At 46.2% G+C, this 18,673-nt stretch overlaps 1 protein-coding gene across 3 annotated transcripts in view; it reads left to right on the top strand.

Moving 5' to 3' along the window:
* The window catches only part of LOC119043500 (uncharacterized), a 34,432-nt gene that overhangs the window by 9,125 nt on the left and 6,634 nt on the right, over positions 1-18,673 (top strand). The window contains exons 2-4 of one of the 3 annotated variants that reach the window (XR_008390940.1): positions 14,694-14,812; positions 17,066-17,188; positions 17,795-18,191. Coding sequence is in view for 1 of the 3 variants with exons in the window: in XM_053661763.1 (XP_053517738.1) it covers positions 14,726-14,812 (87 nt within the window). In the remaining 2 variants the exon portion in view is untranslated. Of the gene's footprint in view, positions 1-14,693; positions 14,813-17,065; positions 17,365-17,794; positions 18,192-18,673 lie in introns of those variants that run through there. The other 2 variants (XR_005081423.2, XM_053661763.1) reach the window with 2 other exon arrangements.

The raw sequence follows: 18,673 nt of genomic DNA, 5'->3' as shown, positions 1-18,673 counted from the left end.
GGGAGGGAGGGGGGAGGGCTGGGTGGGTGGGCTGGGATGGGAGTAAAAGACAGAAAACTGTACTTGAACCATAATTTTTAAAAATACTTAAAAAAATGTAAAGGCACAGACCCTTACAGATTCAAATGACATCGAAGAGTCCCTGGACAAAACCCAGAATTCAATTCCATTGAAAAAGCACTCAGGAAACTTTTGCTCATTTCAAAGTCTTTCACCAATTTTCCTGCACAGACTGGGTCCTAGAGTTTTTATACTTCAGCATCTAGCACAATACCTAGTGCATGTTGGGTGTTTAATCATTGTGGGCTGGTTGGTTGATGAGAATTATCGAATGGTGGATTATAAAGTGTGTGGTATATTGAAAGCCATGACCAATGTATTTTGCATCTTTTCCATCAAGAAGTAGAGTCTAAGCCCTGGCTGGTGTAGCTCAGTGGATTGAGTGCGGGCCTGCGAACCAGAGTATCGAGGTTCGATTCCCAGTCAGGGCACATGCCTGGGTTGCAGGCCAGTTCCCAGCAGGGGACACATGAGAGGCAACCACACATTGATGTTTCTCTTTCTCCTTCCCTTCCCCTCTAAAAATAAAATCTTAAAAAAAAAAAAAAAAAGAAGTAGAGTCTATTTTCTTACTCCTTGAATCTGGAAATGCCTTGTAACTTGCTTTGGCCAATACATATGTCAAAAGTGACAATGTGTGACTTCTGCAACCTAGACTTCTAGAGGCTCTCCTGCTTCCACTTTCACTCTCTTGGGACCTGCCATTACCAAGCACGAAACTTAGGCTCTTCTGCTGGAGAGCCACATGGAAGAGAACCGAAGCATCCCGGCTGACAGCCCCAGCCCACCACCCTGGCTATGAATGGGACCATCCTGGACCAGGATGGTCCAGGTGACTGCAGCCACACAAACAACTTCCAATGAGACCAGCAGAAGCACTGCCTGGCCGGAAACTGCAGATTGATGAGTAAATGGTTGTTTTAAGCCTCTAAGTCTTGGGGTGTTCTGTTACATGGTGAGGGCTAAAGTGGTAACAGTACTGTCTGTGCAGTGAGACTTCCATGCAGGGGAAGGGGACAAGTGTTTCTTTGGGGTTATAGGCTGCTCCTCATGATTGAATTTCCTGGCCCAGCTGTCCTGTACCCTAGCTGGTTGGGATGCCTGTGGTGCTCCTTGAAGGAAGTGTCACTACCTGGGTATGTGGTTAGGCCTCATACCTTTAGGTGCCCACGCAGCCCCTTTGACAGGCTCAGTACTTGCACTGATCTGGGCACTCGAAGAGAAGTAGAAGCCAACCCTCTTTAAAAGAAGGGAGGCAGTGAGCAAGTAACACAGGAAGTTTACATCTGAATAAAGTACGAAGTTAACCCTCTCATAATGTTTTCCCCTTCCTTCCTTGAATCTGTACGCCACTTTTACTTTTTGGATATCTTTCTACTCAGCTTGTCTGAGTCCCATCCTAGCCCAGTGAGTAAGAAGGACAGGTGGGGAAACCACGAGATTTGCCCAGCACCACGCAGAGGCTTAATCATGGGGCAGGTCTCAGGCCTCCTGCTATAGTGTCCAGTGGCCCAGTGCTGGGTACTGCCCCAGTCAGGTGCCATGTGCATCCCTTCTCTCCCCAAGAATCCTCAGTCTGGGATGTAAACCCAAGGCGTGCATGTGAACTCAGAATGATGCCAGGGTGGCAGTGTGGTGTCAAGGAAAAGATCTAGTTCCGTCTGTTAGCTCCAGTAGTCACTCAACCTCTGTAAACCTCAGTGTCCTCAGAGATTAAAATTACATCTACCTATAAATTAAAAAACGTGTACTTCCTGGCTGATGTGGCCCAGTGGATTGAGCGCTGGCCTGTGAACTAAAAGGTCGCTGGTTCGATTCCAGTCTGGGCACATACCTGGGTTGCGGGCCAGTTCCCAGTTGGGGGCATGCAAGAGGCAATTGATGTTTCTCTCACATCAATGTTTCTGTCCCTCTTTTTCTCTCTCCCTCCCCTCTCTGTGAAAATAAATAAAATCTTTTAAAAAATGTAAACAATGATTGCGTCTGGAGTGAGGTATGGGGCCTGGGCATCTGGGCTAGGGGGAAGACTTATTTTTCATTGAGTGTCTTTTGTACTATTCAATTTTATAATTGTGATGATTAATTTTGCATGTAAACTGGGTTAAGAGGTGCTCAAGCAGCTGGTGAAACATCATCTCTTGGTGTGTCTGTGAGGGTGTTGATAGAAGAGAGGAGCATTCGAATCAGCAGACTGAGTGACAACCATCCTCACCGCTGCAGGCGGGCATCGTCCATTCTGTTGAAGACCTGCATGTAACAAGAGGCGGAAGAAGGGCAAATTCACTCTCTGCTCGAGCTGAGACCCCATGTACTCCTGCCTCCAGACACTGGTGCTCCTGATTCTTGGGCCTTTGGATTCAGACCAGGACGTGTAGCATTAGGTCCTGATTTTCAGGCCTTGGACTTGGAATGAATTACACACATGGCTTTCCTGGTTGGCCAGCTTGCAGACAGCAGAGCATGGGCCGTTTCGGACTCCGTAATCATGTGAGCCCACTCCCATAATGAATCTCATATATATTTCTATAAATCCGTAGGTTCTGTTTCTCTGGAAAACCCTGACACAGTAATCATAGGGCAAACATTATCCATTCAATAACAATACTAATTAACCAAGAAATCATTGATCTGTAATAATTCTAACAAATATCTAAAACAATAAAATTTTGTCTTTCCCCAGTGGTATACGTAGAGTATTTGACACTTTTACTGCTAAAGGACAAAATCATTTTTAGAAAGAAGAATTATTTTCTTGATTCACTTTACAGCTGTAGAACAATTAAGAATTAAAGATACTAATTAAGTTAAAATATATTCAAATCCTGTAAAACATTTCATGTATGAACTAAAGTTTGCATTGCCAAGCAAAAATATTATACCTTGCAGTTTTCACTGTCATTATTTTATATTTCAAACACAAATGAAAATTCTAACTATCCACATAGAATGGCTGAATTGAAGTAACAACTTCTTGTTTTTGTTTTTTTTTTACAATCACTGTGTGTAGTTGTATATTTCTCATCTAGTGTTTAGAATTTTTAAAAAGATTTTATTTTATTTTTTTATTTTTAGAGAGAGGAGAAAGGAGGTAGAAAGAGAGGGAGGCAACCACATCATTGTGCACGCCCCTCTCAACTGGGGACCTGGCCTGCATCCCAGGCATGTGCCCTGACTGCTGCCCTTTGGTTCGCAGGCTGGTACTCAGGCCACTGAGCCTCACCAGCCAGGGCTCACCTAGTGTTTGAAGCCAGGAATATGTACTATCTATAAGAGCTGGCTGGGCGAGTGCTTGGACAATTCTGAACTGTAACAAACTTTTCTCAAAATGAGTGGGGATAGTAGAAAACACTGGGTATTCACTTCATATAGAATGTTATTTTTATTAAAAGATAAATAATGAAAGTATGTTAATTTGAAACTTACCCTTTTATTGTTAAAACTCAACAGTAATTACAGCAATTATTTATAACTTATACCAACAGAAGATGCTCTCATGAAATATTTTTTATTTTATTTTAATTGTTCAAGTACAGTTTTCTGTCTTTTACTCCCATCCCAGCCCTCCCCACCTCCCTCCCATTTTCATGGAGTGTTTTATCACTGACCTTGTTTAGAATTGCCCACACATGAAGATAATAACAACAGACTTTTAATCAGTTTTATTGTTAGTTTAAAAGTTTTCTACAGACAATGCACTGGCTTGTTGCCAATCCAGGTTGTACTACTCCCACAGTCCTGCCTTCCTTCCAAGGTCCTTGTTAAAGATCAAATGGGACAATGTTTTCAGGGACCTCAAATTCAGTGTTGTCAGGCTTCAGAGAGGCAAGCATGTGAAGTGGTAGAAGTCACAGTCACAGAGAGCTGTGCAGACTGTGTAGACCCAGGAGCCCGTGCCCTGCTTAAGGGCATTCACATTCAGTGTTCCGGTCTGAGACACATCCATGCTGTGGGCTGAAGCTTGTGCAACTTGACCAATAAACAGTTCAAAATTAGGTCTGGGCTGAGTTCAACGCTCTTTCCACCATGCCGTTGGCCTTGATGTAAACCCCAGTTTCCTCTTCCATAACATGGGGCCACTGATACCTACTTCTCTTGGGAAGCTTAGGAACAATTTAGTTCAAATTCTAAGCACAGTACCTGGCACACAGTAAGCACTCGAAGAGTGACTGGTAGCTCCATATAAAACACCTGTTAACTGCAAAACATCATATAAGTATTAGGTATTATTATAAAGGACTTAACCACCAGGGTAAAAATATCACCTTACTTTGAAACTAATTCATAGATGGTTACTGCTTTATGTCCAAGGTGAGAACAGAGTGAGAAAGGTGGGAGCCCTGGAGAAGCTGAGTGCTGAGGTGGGCGGGGTTAGATGAGGAGTCCACTTGTCCCAGTGCTCACAGAGGGCAGAGGCGAGGGTAGACGAGGACTATCTTGGCTGGAGGTGTGTCTCTGCCTCAGGGGAAGAAGGGTGTGTGGGTCTATCCTGGGGGTCCTCACAGTTTAACAAGGTAACATGCCATCCACAGGAACATTTATAGTTCAAATTACTTTAAAAAATGGCCACAGGGGAGTTTGTTGCAGTTCACTTTCTGATGGCAGAAAAATAAAAGCCATGTAAGTGTCCAAAACAAGTACAAATAAATTATGTCCCCATTTGGTTATGGTTAAATAAGTTATGCTATATCCACGCAGTAAAGGAACACTCTTGAATTCTTTTTAAAAATATATTTTACTGATTATGCTATTAGAGTTGTCTCATTTCCGCCCTTCATTCCCCTCCACCCTGCACACCCCTCCCACCCACAATTCCCCCTTTTAGTTCATGTCCATGGGTCATAAGTTCTTTAGCTTCTACATTTCCCATACTATTCCTGCCCTACCCCTTTCTATTTTCTATCTACCATCTTTGCTACTTATTCTCCGCACCTTTTCTCCCTCTCTGTTCTTCCCACTCCCCTGTTGCTAACCCTCCATGTGATCTCCATTTCTATGGTTCTGCTCCTGATCTCGCTGTCCTCTTAGTTTCCTTTTGTTTTAGGTGTGGTTGTTAATAACTGTGAGTTTGCTGTCTTTTTATTGTTCATATTTTTATCTTCTTTTTCTTAGATAAGTCCTTTTAACATTTCATATAATAAGAGCTTGGTGATGATGAACTCCTTAACTTGATCTTATCTGAGAAGTTCTTTATCTGCCCTTCCATTCTAAATAAAAGCTTTACTGGATAGAGCAATCTTGGATGTAGGTCCTTGCCTTTCATGACCTGGAATATTTCTTTCCAGCCCCTTCTTGCCTGTAAGGTCTCTTTTGAGAAATCAGCTGATAGTCAGATGGTAACTCCTTTGTAGGTGAGTGTCCCCTAATCTCTTGCTGCTTCTAGGATTCTCTCCTTCATTTTCATCTTGGGTGATATAATTATGATGTGCCTTGGTGTGTTACTCTTTGGGTCCACCTTCTTTGGGACTCTCCGAGCTTCTTGGACTTCCTGGAAGTCTATTTCCTTTGCCAAATTGGGGAAGTTCTCCTTTATTATTTGTTCAAATAAATTTTCCACTTGTTGCTGTTCTTCTTCCCCTTCTGGTACCCCTATAATTCGGATGTTGGAATGTTTAAAGATGTCCTGGAGTTTCCTAAGCCTCTCCTCATTTTTTTGAATTCTTGCTTCTTCATTCTTTTCTGTTTGGTTGTTTCCTTCTTTCTTCTGGTCCACTCCCTTGATTTTATTCCCAGTTTTCCAGTCTTCTCATCGCTATTGGTTCCCTGTGCATTTTCCTTCATTTCCCTTAGTGTAGCTTTCATTTTTTCATCTAATTTGCTACCAAATCCAACCAATTCTGTGAGCATCCTGATCACCAGTGCTTTGAACTGTGCATCTGATAGGTTGGCTGTCTCTTGGTTGCTTAGATGTGTTGGCTCTGGGGCTTTGACCTGTTCTTTTGTTTGGGCCATTTTTTTTGGTCTGGTCATGCCTGTTACATATGAAGGACAGAGCCTTAGATGTTCACCAGGGCAGGGCAACCCCCTCGCTGGGTTGTGACGCTGTATGTGGGGGCGGGGTCCAAGAGGAAACAATGGTGCTGGCTCGCTCTCTCTTGGATTTCATTCTCTTCTGCCACTTCGCACAAGCAAATCGGGCCCATCTGGTGCTGGTTTCCTGGGTGGATGGGCTTGTGTATTTTCTAGAACCCTGGGGGTCTCTCCAAAGAACTCTCCTGTAAGGCTGGGAGTCTCTCCTGGCACCTCAACCCCCACAAGTATTTTCCATTGGTGCTTTTAGGCTTTATTTCCTGGCATTGGGGCCCTGGGTTTTGAGGTCTGTCTCGCTGCCCATTTTAAGCCTGGTTTATCTGCATATGAAGGTGGGACCCCGGTCAGCCAGCTGTCTTGTGCATCTCACTGGGTCTGCTCTTGTCACCCTGAGCCCAGGGTCTGCAGGCCGCCGCCTGTGTGCCTGGGTTGCCGGCCACTGCTTTTTTTTTTTTCTGCTGCTACCCATCTTTGCCAGCTGCGGATCCCGCCCCTCTTACCAGTCTGGATGAATGGTTGTCGGACTTCCGTACAGTTCAACTTTCTGTCAGTTCTGGTTGTTTTTTTTGTTTCTAAATTTTAGTTGTCCTTAATTTTGGTTGTGCGAGGAGGCACAGTGTGTCTACTTACACCTCTATCTTGGCTGCCTATTGAATTCTTAAAAATAATAGTATTAGGCCTGGCTGGTGTGGCTCAGTGGATTGAGTGCCTGCCTAGGAACCAAAGGGTCTCGAGGTCAATTCCCAGTGAGGGCACATGCCTGGGTTGTGGACCAGGTCTCCAGTAGAGAGCGTACAACAGGCAAACACATTGATATTTCTCTTTTTCTCCCTCCCTTCCTTTTTCTAAAAGTAAAATTTAAAAATATTTTAAAAGATTATTAGAATCTAAGTAGACAAGAAGAGAAATCCCCATTATATGTGTTATGTGTAAAGAGGAGATTCCAAAACGATGGATACAATTCAGTCTCACTTTGGTGAAACAGGAACAGGTGTGTGTTAAACGATCTCACAGGGTGTCGAGGTGTGAACAATGGTTGTCTCTGTGGGGTGATATTCTGCAGGTTTTAAACATTTTATTATTTCTGCTCAGCTGTGTTATCTACTATCCACAATTAACATGTCCTGCTGTTGTAGTAAGGAAAACAATAACATTTATATTTAAAAGGGTGGTGAGAGTCAGGTGGGGCAAAGATCAATGATTGTGTTAATTGGACCGAACTAATCTGGAAAAGCACCCAGCTGGAGACTCCTGACTTCCCATGCAGGGCGAGGGATCCTGAGAGTTGTGGTGTGTATGGGGAGGACCAAAAGGGGAAGAACCAGGAAAGGTGGGATAGTTTGGGTGCAAGGGAGATGTCGCAGGTTGGGGGTCCCACTCCTGGCATTCATATTGCCAGCTCCTTGACTGCTGGACCATGGTCATTTGCCTCTGTCCACACCTCCAGCATGGCTCTCCAAAATGAACTTCAAATATGGGATAAAGCTCTGGGTGGGTCTTTCGTCCACTGATCTGGCATGCACTCCAAGAGATCATAAGTCTATGAACTCTGTCCACTGGGAACGTTGGAAGGAAATTGGAGGTGAATACAGGTGGAGAAGCCAACTATTAGCAGCTTTGGACAGATGGTAGGTAGTGTTTATAAGGCAGAAAATAAAGCACCGCATAGTAGTGCTGCCTAGCAGGAACAGCCGTCAGCACCCGCAAGGCCACCAGGGGGCAGCAGAAGATCAAGAGTTGTGCTGCTTCTCCAGGGCCAGCTGTTGATAGTTGCCACCAGGGGGCAGAGGAAGATCAAGAGTCGTGCTGCTTCCCTAGGGACAGCTGTTAACAGTCAACAACAGCCATCAGCTGCCTTCAGCAAACGGAGTGTTATAACAATGAAGTGTCAGAAACAAAACAATAACTCAAACAGGTGCAGATCTTGGAACAAAATGCTTAAAGGGCCAGCTCAAAATACCGCTCCAGGCTCATCCCTCAGCCCTTTCTTGCTTACCAGCCCTCTTACCAGGGTCTTTTCCTTCCCTCCCTCTATCCTCCCTTCCTTCTCCCATATTCACTGAACATCTTTTCCGTATCAAGGCATTTAGCTAGAGCCTGGGAAGGTAAGGGAAGGATCCCTGTGGATGAGAGGGGAGGGAGCAAAGTGAGGGGCAATGTGTGTGTGTGGAGTGGAAGTATCATGTCTGATCGACAAAGAGGACCACACTCCCAAGTCCTGGGGATGGAAAAATGTGGCTGGTTAGAAGGACCAGGTGAAGTCCAGCGAGGCTGCAGACTGGTCACCAAGAAGGAGACTGGAAAAGCTGGGAATGGAGAGAGTCAGGAACCTGACCATGAAGCTTAGGCATTTCTGAAACCATGGAAGGCTTCTAAATAGGTGAGGGACATGATGAGGTTATTTATTTTTTTAGAAATATATAGGTTGCAGGGGTACAGTTCGTTGTGTTTTTTTTTTTTTTTTAAGATTTTATTTATTTATTTTTAGAGAGAGGAGAAAGGAGGGAGAAAGAGAGGGAGAGAAACATCAATGTGTGGTTGCCTCTCACATGCTCCCAATTGGGAACCTGGCCCACAACCCAGGCATGAGCCCTGACTGGGAATCAAACCTGCAACCTCCTGGTTCATAGGCCAGCACTCAGTTCACTGAGTCACACCAGCTAGGGCATGATGAGGTTAATTTTTAAAGAAGGCCACTTGGGTGGTATGTGGAACTCTGTTAAGGGGTTGCTGGTGACCAGAAAATCTTCTGTTGGGAAGGTGTTGGAATACACAGGACAGATGGCTGCAACCTGAACAAGGTGTGTAGATGAGGAGAAGGGAACAGGTTTGGATATGTTTTGGAGGTAGACTTCTGCTGCATAATTCATTAGATGTAGGGGGGTTGGGCAAGAGAGGCAGGGGTCAAATATGTTTCTCAGATTTGGGGCCTGAGCAATTGGGTGGATGGTACAATTACTAAAATGAGCAATAATTAAGAAGGAGCTGGTGGCGAGACTAATGTTGATAATTCAATTTTGAACAAATTAAATTTGAGATGCCTAAGAGACATTTGAAAAGAAACATCGAATAGAAAGCTCCATGGACTGCCCAGGAGCTCAGAAGAAAGGGCTGAGTGGGACACCTAAGTCTGGAAGCCTTTGGTGTATAGAAGATGCAATTAAAGCCATGGCAATGGATGGTGGAACTACTTGAGGAAATATTACACAGTAATAAGAGGGTCTAGGACCCAGCCCAAGGAGCATCCATGTTTATAGACCATATAGGAACCTCTAGATCAGATAGGAACATTGATGTTTATAGAGTAGATAAAAGAAGTGAACTGGGGAAGAGATGGAGAAGGTATGCTTTGAGGAAAACCTAAAGTGAGGTGTCAGGGAGAGAGTGTTTGTTTCAAGGAGGGAGCATTCAGCTGCTGAAAGCTAAGGGGTGTAGGAGTCTCTGGCATTTACTAGTGCTGTAAATCCTGGGGGCCAGCCTGGAGGGGGCTGAGGGGTACAGAAAGGGAGAGACTGTGAAAAGGAACAGATTGCTAGGAAATTTGCTGCTGGGGAAGGTGGTCAAGAGAGTTTGTTTGAAGGTGGGCAATATGGGTTTGAATGCTGACAGGAAGGATCTAGCAGAGTGAGAGAGAAATCTGATGTAGGGGAAAGAGGAAGGTAAATGGGTAGTGTCCAGTTCTTCTCTCCTGCTTTTCCCTCTGCCTGAGATGCTCGCCTTGTACGAATCCTTTAAAGACTAGCTCAGATGTTATTGCCTGTGGGACGTCTACAAGACAAAACTTTGTCTCCACCCTCTCAAAGCACGTTTGTGACTGTATTCTAGCTCCTTTTGTATATTACTGGGAACAAAGACTCCCACAGGAGGGTCTGTACTCCATATTGTGTCTGACAGGTATATTGGGTTGGCCAAAAAGTCCATATATTTTTTTTCCTGTAAACTAAAAGACACATTTTTTCATTTTCACCTATAACTTTATTGACTTGGATATTTTGAATATGTTGAGTATCTCCCGTATGGTGGTATTTTGATTGTTCTCAATTAATGCCTCAATTTGATCACTATTGGTTTCAACTGCTCTACCTGACCACAAAGCATCATCCAGCAAGAAATCTACAGCATAAAACTTTGCAAACCACTTTAGACTCATTCAATCAGTCACAGCACCTTTTCCACACACTGCACAAATCTTTTTTTGTGTTTTGGTTGCATGTTTACTTTTCTTGAAATAATAAAGCACCCTGGCTTGTGTAGATCAGTGGATTGAGCTTGGGCTGCGAACCAAAGGATCACCGGTTTGATTCCCAGTCAGGGCACATGCCTGGGTTGTGGGCCAGGTCCCCAGTAGGGGTGTGTGAGAGGTAATGACACATTAATGTTTCTCTCCATCCCTTTCTCCCTCCCTTCCCCTCTCTCTAAAAATTAATTAATAAATTTAAAAAAGAAATAATAAAGCATAATATGCTAAAAAGGGGTTATTTTCTTACATCTTCAGTATTAAAATTGCTACACAAATATTCACCCATTTTGCTAAAAATTTTTTTGTAAATGGACGCCGATAAAAAGCTGTCACAATATATTCTAACACAATTGTTTCTAATGATGTTAAAGACAACTAAGCACTACTAGAGCCATCTTATGGGGAAAAAAAACCTTTTTGGTCAACCCAATAGTGATAAGGGACTCAAAGAGTTGGAAAATTTTAGTTTAAGGTAAATGGTTAACAAGCTTAGTAGGTAATGGTATGTTAAAACTATTGTTTCAGGAACTTCAGGTGCCACCCACCCTGACCCCCGACAACCGCCTGGGGCACTGCCCGAGCTGTCAGAGACAGTGCGTTCCTGGGAGAGGCAGACTCCGCCTGCCCAGGGGGACAGGTAGCTGCCCGGGGCGAGCATACTTAGCTTTTTATTTTATTTTTTATTTTTTATTTTTTTTCATACTTAGCTTTTTAATCTAATTTTCCCAGAATTTCAAACCCCCTCACCGCACTTTGTTCTCTGTTATGAAAAAGGCTGGCTCCAAAGGAAATGCGAGATGGTCTGTTCAGTGCAAACCCACTGACTTCTCAGATCACTGCCATCTGAGTAAAGCACCCATCAAAGATTCAGTCCTTGTTTCTGCTTATTGGGTCTGGTAGGTGACAGGCGGTATGAACACTGGCTTTTCTGGTTTCAGTAGTGGACCCTAATAAGTGGTTTTGAATGGATGGCCAGATGGGTGAGTGGATGAAGTGGATACGAAATGTCAGCACAGTCGGTATCATGGTGGTAGAGTAACAGGCCGATTGGGTGGGGGCTGGCAGACTGAAGGGGCTGTTTCTGTTTTTTTCCCCTGCAGGAGTGGAGTCCTGACAGTTCCCAGACCCTCTTACATTATCTGCCAAGTAAACAAAAAGGATCGACCCACTGTAGACAAAGGAACAAAAATGTAGACAGAGCCCCTGCTCCCATCAGCCCGTCCACGTGGTGGGCCCAGAGGTCAGCGGTGAGGGAGCAGGACTGGGTGGAGGTCAGGAGAGGCATTTGGAGTCCTCCCTCCCAGCACGTAGCAGGGATCCTCAGGCATTTTCTGATTCTGATGGAAGGCACCTGGAGCCCTCTGGAATGTGCGCCTCAGATAAGATCAGGACCCCTCCTTTCCAGAGCTTCCATTTTCTTTCTTGTAGGATGACTATCACATTCTTTCCCAGGAACTAGTTTCTGTCCTCTGCAGTCCCTGCAGTTTATCCTCCTTTCAGAGGGATATTCTTTCTCTGTCCCCTACCTCAGCCCTCTTCTTCAGCTATGGGTCTCTGCATTCCTTATGGCTCCTTCATCTTGTACAGGGCCTGGGCTTTCGAACACGGAGGGAGGCCTTTCATTTTAACCATTACATGGACATCTTGGGTTCTGGCTGGGGGTTACTGACTCCTGCTATGTTCTTCTCTATTCTGTCCCTTCTAGGACGGTAGGTGCCATGATTGGACCAATACAATGTCCATTAAGTAATCAGGGCCCCCCACATAGGGGCCAGGCACTCCACGTACTAAAGGAACAACTCCAATGTGTGTGCTAATTCTAGGTGTCCAGAGAAGGGGAGGGCATCAGCAGTGGGTGCTAGCTAGAGTTACGGGGAGGGCTTCAGGAAGGAGGTGTCACTGTGCCAAGTCTGGAGGAAAGTATGGGATGGCGGAGACAGAGGAGCAGGGCCAAATAGAGGAATGGACAGGAGGCAGTTTGGGAAACATTGTTAGAGATCAGTTCAGGGGGAGCAGAGAGGCTTATAGAAGGAGGAGGCTGGAGTGTTAAGTAGGGAGACAGATATGGGGGTGGCAGGGGAGATGGAGTCCGGAGATGAGGAAAGCAGATTTTATACTTGCCACAATGGGAAGCCATCAGAGGTGTTCACAGTGAAGGCAGGGGAGTGGTGATAAGGGGACAGATGTGGATTTAAAGGTAATTCTGAAAGCAAAGTGTGCACTGGTGTTCATGGTAGAGAAGTGAGGGTCCCACACTCCCTTGTTGCCCCCACTCTCTGCCCTCAGCTGAGGACGCTCTCCCAGCAGGCCCAGAAGTACCTCGAGTGCAGGGCCAGGGGGGTGGGACTGAGGGAGCAGGAGACACACTGTCCCTTGTCTCCCAGTCTGGGATACTTGGGCCTTGTGTCTACATCTGGCCAGAGGTTTTGTCCACAGTGGGACTTCGACCTCAGAGCCTTCCCTACCTCCCAGATAGCAGAGGGCAGGATGAACTGTTCTGCGTGGGGGGAAGAGTTCTGTGAGTTTGCGAGTGCTACCTGCCTTCTTCACGCTCTCGCCTCAGCCCAGCCAAGGGAGGTGGGAGTGGGGAATGGAGGGGCAGAAGGCAGAACTTCAAAAGCAAAGGGGATGGTTTGGAATGAACTCATTAGATCTATGGGGACATCCAAGAGGCTTGGCTCACTCACAGAGGCTCCCCAGAGTATCTCTGTTCTCTCTTTGTGACGCCCACACCCAGGCCTCAATGACCTCTATTCCTCCCTTTCTTCTTCTCCTGCCCCAGAGGGTTGGGGTGGGGAAGAGTTCACTGGACTGCAGACCCACAGTGATTCCTGGGGTCTGAGAGAATGTCTCAGGGGGAGGGGGATGGAGGCAATGACCTTTCTAGGACTGTTCTCATGGGTGTAGGCTGGGCTTTTTGAATTCTTTCCAGTAATATCTCTCTAGGAATCTGAGACTGGGCCATTTGTTGCTGCTATTACAGAAAGGGAAAAAGCATTTAACAGGAGTTCTAGGAATCCAGACCTTTGAGTCTTGATTCATCCCCAGCACCCTGTGTCTAAGGGCAGGCCATTGGCCTTTGATGTCCTGCTCCCCACACTCGTCCCACTTCTCCCTCGGACATGGCGAGAAATGTGGCAGACACCAGCCTTACCTCTGAGCGTGGTGCAGGGGCGCTGTCTGCAGGCCCTTCATGCAGTCTTGCTGCGGAGGTGTCCCCTGGCACCTACCAGAGGCTCAGGAACCAGAGATGCTATGTATACAGGTGATACCCGGCACAAATAACGCCCCCTGTTTTTATTACAAAATCATAAGCATGTAATTCTGTAATATATTGCTCAGACACACCCATGACTGTGGGGGCAACTTTTCCCACAAGTCCCCCCGTCCACCGTAGATGAAAGTAATCTACCAAGACATGATCTGCTTGGGGAGGAGAGGTGGCCAATCTCTCAGAGGAGAAAGACCAAGAACCTTTTCTTCAATGGGCTTTTATTGGGTTCTTTTGTACAAGAACACAGGTAAGGATCAAACAATAGATAGTATTCAAAGAACTATGAGGGCTTATTCTCAGTCAGGGAAGGAGGAGGTATTGTCATGATTAAATCAGTGATCATTGCCCCCACTTCCGTGCTCCCTAGGTCCCCTCCAAAAATGGCCCCTGCTCTACTTCTGGAAAGGGAAGTAGACTTTCCATTCAGGGACTAAGTCAGGTGACTCTTCAAGCCCTGACTCAGTGGTTCCCACGACTGCTCCCCACCCCCATCCTCTGTCCATTTACTTTTCACTCATCCTTGCTTATCAGCGTGGTGCCCACCACCTCCAGGAAGCCCCTTCCCCTGCCCATCCTCTTTCTCTGCAACCCTCAGTGTACTTCTCCTCTCCGGTGACGAAGCGGAGCAGGCTGGACCCTGGTCCCTTGTGGTTTCTTGTGGATGGGCCAGCCTAGTGTTTGCCCAGCTACACTTCACACTCCACGCATCCTCAAGGGCAGCAGCTGACTCTCCCTCTGGAGAGGGGAGTGGGGACACGAACTGCTTCGTTAACCTCTGCTAGCCCTTGTCACCACCAACCTTCCCCCACACTGATTATATCCTGTTCTTTGGTGTATACTTTGCATTTCATGGTTTAAAAAAAAAAGTTTTTATTCATTTTTAGAGAGAGAGAAAGAGAGGGAGAGAAACATCAATGTGTGGCTACCTCTCTCACATATCCCCCACTGGGGACCAGGCCTGCAACCCTGGAATCAAACTGGCGACCCCCTGGTTTGCAGCCTGTGCCCAATTCACTGAGCTACACCAGCCAGGGCTGCATTCCGTGTTTTATGTGCACAGGTGACTATACGTTTCCTTCCCTTACCATCCAGGCACCCAGGAGGATATTTCTGTTCTCTACCAGTGTCTTAGGCCCCAGCACCTCTTTGAAGAATGGGAGTTCCTGCCTTGCTGTCTTCTAGACCCATGCCAAGGATGGAATTGCCACTTGGTAAGCTGCCAAACACTCTGCGAACACCAGGCCTCTCTTGAGATTCAGCTTATGGAATCCTGACCCTCTGGATGGGCCAGGACTACGTGGCTGTCTGCTCAGACTCCCTGCCGTGCCCAAACCTCAGACTGCCTCTCTGGGATGAGGATGAGGCAGGCAGCCTTCCTGACTGTAGGACAACATTGTAGAAAGTCCTTCATCTGAGTAGAAATATGCTTCTTGAGGCTTCCACATTTTGGTCTGGCTGCACCCCTGGGAATCACAAAGACTAGGTCTAATTTCTCTTCTCCTCAATGATAGTCCTTCCGATATTTGGCCTCACAGAGAGTGGAAGGGAATTGAGAGGAGATTGGAGGCTAAATCTATGTTTTGTTGATGAAGAAAAATGGGGCCCTGACTGGAAGCGTGTTGTGGTTGCACAGTGTGCATCAGCCTGGCCTGGGCCTCCGGGTGAAGCCCAGTGCTTCTGTTCTCCAGGACAAACTCTCCCCTCCTCTGAAATCTTACGGTAACCCACTCAGTCCAGTTCGCTTCTGCTTGTCTGTGTGCATTCCGTCTTTCTCCTTGGGCTCACCCTGCCATTTAAGCATTGTCTTGCCCCCAGGGGCTTAGCTTGCTAAGGAGTGTTCAAGAAACATTTACTGGATGAAAGAACAATCAAAGTGGCCGACACCCGCTGAGTTCCTTAGGTGTACTACACGCTTCCTTTCCTTTCATCCTCACCCAGAGCTTCATTTTAATGTTGAAGGAAAACAGCTGACGAGATGAGGGTATAGTCTGGCCCCAGAAGAGCTGAAGCCATGGCTCCTGGGCGGCGAGCACACCCCTGCACTGCTCTTGTGGAAGCATTGAAACCTGCTCTCGTGTCCCGGCTGGTAGAGAATCACTGCCTGAGCTGTGCCAGTCCCCTCACTCCCTCCTCTCCCCCTGGAAGCCCTTTCTGCCTTCAGCCCTAAGGAGCAGGCATTCAAGCTTGAAACCCTTTTGCTGTAAACTTAAGCCTGGGCTTATACTCTAAGACCTCAATCCCTTCACCTAACCCTTGGGTCCAGATGACTTGGGATTCAGAATCTTTTAGATTTCAGAAAGCACACGTAGTACATATAACATATAAGGAAAAGCACAGTGGGATTTGAGGTGGCACCTGGAATCATGGAATCAGACGTTCATATTTCTGCAATGAAATGTACCAACAGTCACACTAAGTGGGAAATGTGAAAACTATAAAGTCTCATGTATGTGAATTACAAAGAACTTTTGGTCTTTAGAATTTTCTGGAGTTTGGAATTGTTGGATAAAAGACTGAAAAATATGATACTGCCTTTTAAGGATGGGAGGTTGAACAAGCCAGAAAACTTGCTGGGAAGGGCTGGGGTGGGGTGACTGAGGCCCGAAAGTAGATGGCACATTGAGAGACAGCTCCAGGGGACCCCAGGAAGCCTTTGATTTGAGCAGGACCATGACTGTCCAGCCATCCTCAGTGCTGCCAGCCTGGGGCCCTGATGGCTCTGAGGAAGGGGGTATGGCTGGGCCTGGTGCCAGACGGGGCTCAAGGCAGCGCCAAGGCAGGCAGCCAGCAGCAGGTCTTGGAGATCCTGGCTGGGCAGAGCCATGTTCTGCAGGCAGAATGTCAGTTCCTTTTGAGGCCTGGGCCTCGGAGCAGCTGGAAGGTTGGCATCCCAGATAGCAGCATCAGGGGCAGGCTTTCAGCTGGTGCTTTTGGCCCAGCTCAGCCCCACCTATGCCCCTGGTGTTCTGGCCAGCTCAAGGTTATCTCCCTGGTAATGTACTACCTGAGGCTTGGCATTTGCCCACCCATGCTCTCCTGTCACTGTTACAGCCAAGAGCAGGCTCAGATTCTCTGGGGCCCTCTTCACTCCATGAACACGTGTTTATTGAGTACCTGCTATGTGCTAGGCCTGCTGTTGAGCCTTGGGGACTTGGTTGTCATTATTCCCTCGTGTGGAATGCACACCTCTCCCACTTCGCAAGCCCTGGCACCCCCCAGGTGCCACTTCTGCTATGACTCACGATCACCATCCTTCCTCCAAATGCTGGTGGCATTTACTGCCCTGACATTCTTTGGCTCTAAACTTGCTTCGTGACCTTTCCTGTATCCTCGTTGTATGTTTTGTTGCTGGAATTTTTATTCAACCCCTCCGTTCTGTGTTTGGAATTGAGAGGGGACTTAAGAGTTAGAAAATTTTACTTTAAGTACTAGCTAATAAGCTTAGTAATCAATGCATGTAAAAGCTTTTGTTTCAGGAACTGAAGGTATGACCCACCCTGACTCCAGGAGACCATAAGCAGTTCCACCTTTCTTCCTCAGGGGGACTGAAAGCAATTCAAGATGATATCTGAGCCATTGTACTCCAGGTGAGATGACCACTGCCCAAGACAAGAACGCTGAAGTCTTTTTTTGAATCCAATTAACATTTCTGTGAATTTCAAAACCCCTCACCATACCTTGTTTATTCCCTGCTATAAAAGCTTTGGCCTGGGAAGAAAAGACAGGATGACCTATTAGGGTATGAACCCACCATCTCCTCAGATCACCGGCCGTCGGAATAAAGTGCCCATAAAGATTCAATCCCTCTCTCTGCTTATTGGGTTTGGTAGTGACAGGCAGCCTGAAACCCGGTGTCTTTTCCGGTTACAGAATCAGTTAGTGCCCCTCCTCCCCTGAACACGTGTGGAATGCAGGGGTGATCCCTTAAAGGTGCCCTTCAAAGGTGATGTGGAAATGGTGCCTGGGGCCTTTAAATATTTACACTGGTCATTCCTAAATGACAGCAAGATTTACAGTTTAACATGTTCCCATTACAAAGGCTGTTTCAGTGACTGAGGGAGGCTGCAGTGATTTCTGTACCTAGAACATTAAACAAAATAGTAGTGACTGCTTACATGAGCTCAGTATTCATTCTGCATACTTTAATGTTCATTCAATAGCTTTTGTAACATGTAGGTCTTTCTTCTTGCTAGAATGACTGAGGGGCCTGCTGGAAGTCTCCTGGGATTTCTTAAAGTTCTGAGCATTGTGAAGTGGGGTCACAGACTGAGGAAGTTCAGCGATTCTCCCTCTAGGTTTTATTTCTCGGTACAAAAAGGAGCTACAAAGGAAGAAAGATGCCTGCTCACAGCTTAAAAGATCCCTGCGCTCTCCTTCCTCCTTCCCTTCTGGATACAGAGCCCCATCCTGGTAGGTTATTTGCTTGTATATTTTTATTTTATTCTATTTATTTATTTTTAGAGAGAGGGGAAGAGAGGGAAGGAAACATCAATCAATGTGTGGTTGCTTCTCACGTGGCCCCCACTGGGGGACCTGGCCCAAAACCCAGGCATGTGCCCTGACAGGGAATCGAACTGGTGACCCTTTGATTCGCAGCTTGCACTCAATCCACTAAGCTACACTGGCCAGGGCTCACATATTTGTTTATTCATTCATTCATTCGTTCCACAGATTGTGAGAGCTGTTAAATTCAGCAATTTTTCTTGCCAGAACTAATCCACAAGTAGCTTGAAATTGACCACTGTGGAAATATTTACACCATGGAAATTGGCAAATGCTACAGGCCAGGGGACTTGATTTCATCTCAAAAATACTTCCCTCCCCACACTGTTTAGTAATGATTTAACATGTGCTGGAACCAGAGGTGCAACAGTGAACAGGACAACCTGGTCTCTGCCCACCAGGAGCTTATAGCCTAGCACAGCACTGTCCAACATGGGAGCCATTAGGCCCTTGCTACTACTGTAGCTATTTAAATTTAAAATTAATTAAAATTAAATATAGTCAAAAATTCATTTCCTCAGTCATGCTAGCCACATTTTAAGTGTTCAACAGCTACTTGTGGTTAGTGG

The sequence above is a fragment of the Artibeus jamaicensis genome, unplaced genomic scaffold, assembly GCF_021234435.1.
Source record: "Artibeus jamaicensis isolate MK-2021 breed Jamaican fruit bat unplaced genomic scaffold, CSHL_Jam_final contig_233, whole genome shotgun sequence".
NCBI lineage: Eukaryota > Metazoa > Chordata > Mammalia > Chiroptera > Phyllostomidae > Artibeus > Artibeus jamaicensis.
This window is presented reverse-complemented; position numbering and strand designations above follow the sequence as displayed.